Here is a 3,356-nt window from a genome sequence, read left to right on the forward strand (position 1 = left end):
ACATGGAAGCGCAGAGGATTTGTTGTGGCTTTGGTCAACCAAACTTAGCGGAGAACTCTCATGTTGCGTAAAATGTGGCACTAATTGGAAAAATTTTTACTAAAAGTGCACACTACTTTGTAAAAATCAGCGGCTTTACTAATTATGAAGCAAATTTAACACGATCATGTGAGTTTTTGAGCATACTTTGCACATATCTGCCACATGACCCTTAATAAAACCCACCGAGTTCATTCACGACCCAATCACTTTGCATCCCAAAACGGGTTTAAGTCAAGGAGTTAGCCAGGGCGCTAAAAGCTTCATGGGGGCCTTCAACAGGTCACTGCCCCCCTACCATGGTGGCAGTGTGAAAAGCGCAAAATGTCATTTGAAAAAAAAATATATCAACGATTCATTCCATCCTCCCTCCCCTGTGTAGAGGTGGTGGCTGCGGGGCACAGATTTGTTAGTCTTGATTTAATGGCTTTCGTCCAAGTGATTTAAAGGAAATGAGTCACTTAAAGGCGGTGTTATTGTTGTTGTTGGTGATGATGGTAATGATGCCAGACTCCCTTTGGCAGCAGAAGTGGCGCCAAGGCTGCTCCACCAAAGCGCGCACCGACTGCTTATCAAGCAATTAATTCTTTGCGTGACAGCACTATCTGTTGCAGGGAAAAAAAGATTCCTATTTTTGGACAACCTTTAATAATGTGAAAGCAGCATTTTAATTTAATTTTTTTTTGTCAGTGAAAAGTTTCTCCTCTGGTATAAAACTGCAGCGCCTTCCGTCGGGACGTTTGTGGGAAGCTAGGTGACAGACACCAAAGCGCGGCTGACGAATCATGCCACTCTAGGCGAATGCGTGGAGGAGTGGACCAGAGAGGGCTGATCGAGTAAAGTAACCTTCAAGAAGGGAACAACAGATGAGGATCCAATAGTAAAAATGAAGTCCAGTAATTTTTCCACTTAAAAGACAATCGTCAAATTTAAATTTATCACTGGAATGGATGGTGGATAAGGAGGTGGAAGAAGTAATCATCCATTTGCATCTCTACCCTGAATGCTTGCACCGCTCCGTAGCTAGGGGAGGCACTCCTACTCTGCCTCTTCGTAGAGGTCATTCACAATACCCATCAAGGAACTTTAGTTGTCCATTCCAGATACCCGAGACCAGGTATTCACCTCCTTGTTATCCTTTTAGCGGTCTCAGTGGTATCTATGGGTGCACATCTTAAACAGCAGGTTGTAGCCGAAGGCTTCCACAAGGCGATGCTTCTTCGGTGTGTAGAGCTTCAGCGGTGGTGTCCATGATCTACTATCAGCGAGTATTCACGTGTTAACTGGTTGGTGGACGGAAGGCATAAGCAATCAAAGGTGACACCTGATTGTTCTTGTCCAAATCAATAGAGAGATTCTTTCCAAAGGCGAGGTTTTCACATCGTCTAATACCAATCTCCGAAAGTCTCCGACAGGCAGGAGGCTGACTTTTAAAGGGGCGATTTGCAATGCCAATATCCATCAAATTGCCTTAATCACTGTCCAATTACAGTTGAAGGGACTGCCATGCTGACAGTTGAAAATCTCACTGTGTTCCTTCGATAACTATAAACAACTACAAGCACTTGACAAGTTGTTAGATCACGTCGGCCACCAACAAAATCGTCCCCTTGAGATTAGACAAGGACTTTGGCTTCCTTCTTTCTCTCTGTCTCAAAAAAGTAGATTCCAATTAAATGGGTAGTTGCCTTCTCCCCTCTCCCTGAGCGCCGAAAGGCAGCCTCACTGGACAGCAGTTTGAGCATTTTCAAATAGCGCGGGTTTGCGAGCAGCCAATCAACTGCAAGGGGATGCCTGTCCCTCTACTTGCCCTTCAAACTGCTCAAACGCATTCACATGGGAGTATGCTCGCCCTCAATCAGGTTGTTGTCACCTGTGGACATTTGGGCACACCACTGCAATGCGCCGCCAGGTCCATGGTGGCGGATCACGACAAGGCGTATGTGGCCACCTCGGCACAGAAAAGTGTGCGTCAGATCATCATCCTCTACGTGGGCTCCACCATCTCTGCGGTGGGAATTCTTGGAAGCCTTATTTGCCTCTACATATTCTTCCGACATCGTCTAGCAATTTCTACCACACATTACCTCCTTGTGGCTAGATCTCTGACTGATTTGTTGTACCTGTCTCTGGAAGCTATCATTCATCATCCCGCCTTCATTGTGGGCAACAGAAATGGAACTCACCTTGGCTGCTACATCTTCTTGGGGGTCCTTCGAAGCGGCATTCACCTGAGTCAGCTGCTGCGAAATTGGATTATTGTTTGTTTGGGGTTTGAGAGGTACCTCCTTGTCTGCCATCCAGTGTACTTTCGAACTCGATGGAGGCTTAAACACATTCACATTCTCATGACAGTCCTGGTGACCTCCTGTATAACCATTCGTACTCCCTACGTCCTCGCCTACATATTCGACATCTGGGGCTCTGAATGGTGTGGAGTGAGTGGTATCGCAATCGCTATTCACACCATTTTTGATGTCATCTTTGTGGCTCTGATCCCTGTGCCTCTCCTTGCCTGCCTCTCAGCTACCATCATCATAAAGTCCAACCGTCTGCAAGAATGGAGGGCAAAGATGGCTTTCAAACCAAATTGTCAACACGCAAAAGCAAAGAATGTCAATCGAAAGGCGCATCAAGCTATCATGGTGGTGGTTGTCTGCTTCACCCTGTTCACTGGTGCGTTCCTCCCGAATGGACTTCTTCGCCTCCTTCAATACAGTGGTGTAAACGCCGTATGCAAGATCCACTTCTACCGACAGATCACGGCAGCTCTTGTCTTCCTGGGAAATCTTTTAAATTCCTCCATGAACTTTTTTATCTACATGATCTACTGGGCGAGGTTTCGAAAAGTTGTCAGCACGACGCTGGACTCCTGCTTCCAGTGTTTGAAGGGATTGCAGGAGGGGCAAAAACAACAAAAACGACGACGCCGAATAAACAGTGTGTTTTTTATGCGCAGGAGTAGCCTATTCAGGCTATCCATCTGTTCCACCCTTTCTAGAAGTGCTGCCAGCAAAGAAGAGAGTGGCGTTTGACAGGAGTGAGTGCTTAGAGGTTGTTTTTTTTTCTGGTTTGTAAGCAAAAACTGAAAAGGTTTTCCCGACTTTCCAACATTCCAAGATTTTAATATGCAAAAAAAAACAGTCAAAATGACGTCTGAGGTTATTTAAACCCTTCTAAAGAGAAAAATTTGTGTAATTGAAATAAAGCGATTAAAACAAAGTGATGTCTTATGTCAACAGTTTGAGGCTGAAGAGTGGAAGAGAAAGGCGTAGCGTCTATCTATCCATCTGTCCATCATGGGTCCATCCATCCAT

General features: G+C 45.4%; 1 protein-coding gene across 1 annotated transcript; it reads left to right on the forward strand. All coding sequences in view use genetic code 11, as the record gives it.

Annotated features, from left to right (window-relative positions):
- Positions 1-1,829: 1,829 nt before the first annotated feature.
- On the forward strand, positions 1,830-3,074 carry EGR_08773 (putative G-protein coupled receptor; the record flags this gene model as incomplete). The annotated part of the gene is made up of 1 exon (XM_024498022.1): positions 1,830-3,074. The coding sequence occupies one exon, from the start codon at positions 1,830-1,832 to the stop codon at positions 3,072-3,074; it is 1,245 nt and encodes a 414-aa protein (XP_024347543.1).
- Between the last annotated feature and the right edge of the window lie 282 nt (positions 3,075-3,356).

Source organism: Echinococcus granulosus (assembly GCF_000524195.1).
Source record: "Echinococcus granulosus chromosome Unknown EG_S00119, whole genome shotgun sequence".
Taxonomy (NCBI): domain Eukaryota; kingdom Metazoa; phylum Platyhelminthes; class Cestoda; order Cyclophyllidea; family Taeniidae; genus Echinococcus; species Echinococcus granulosus.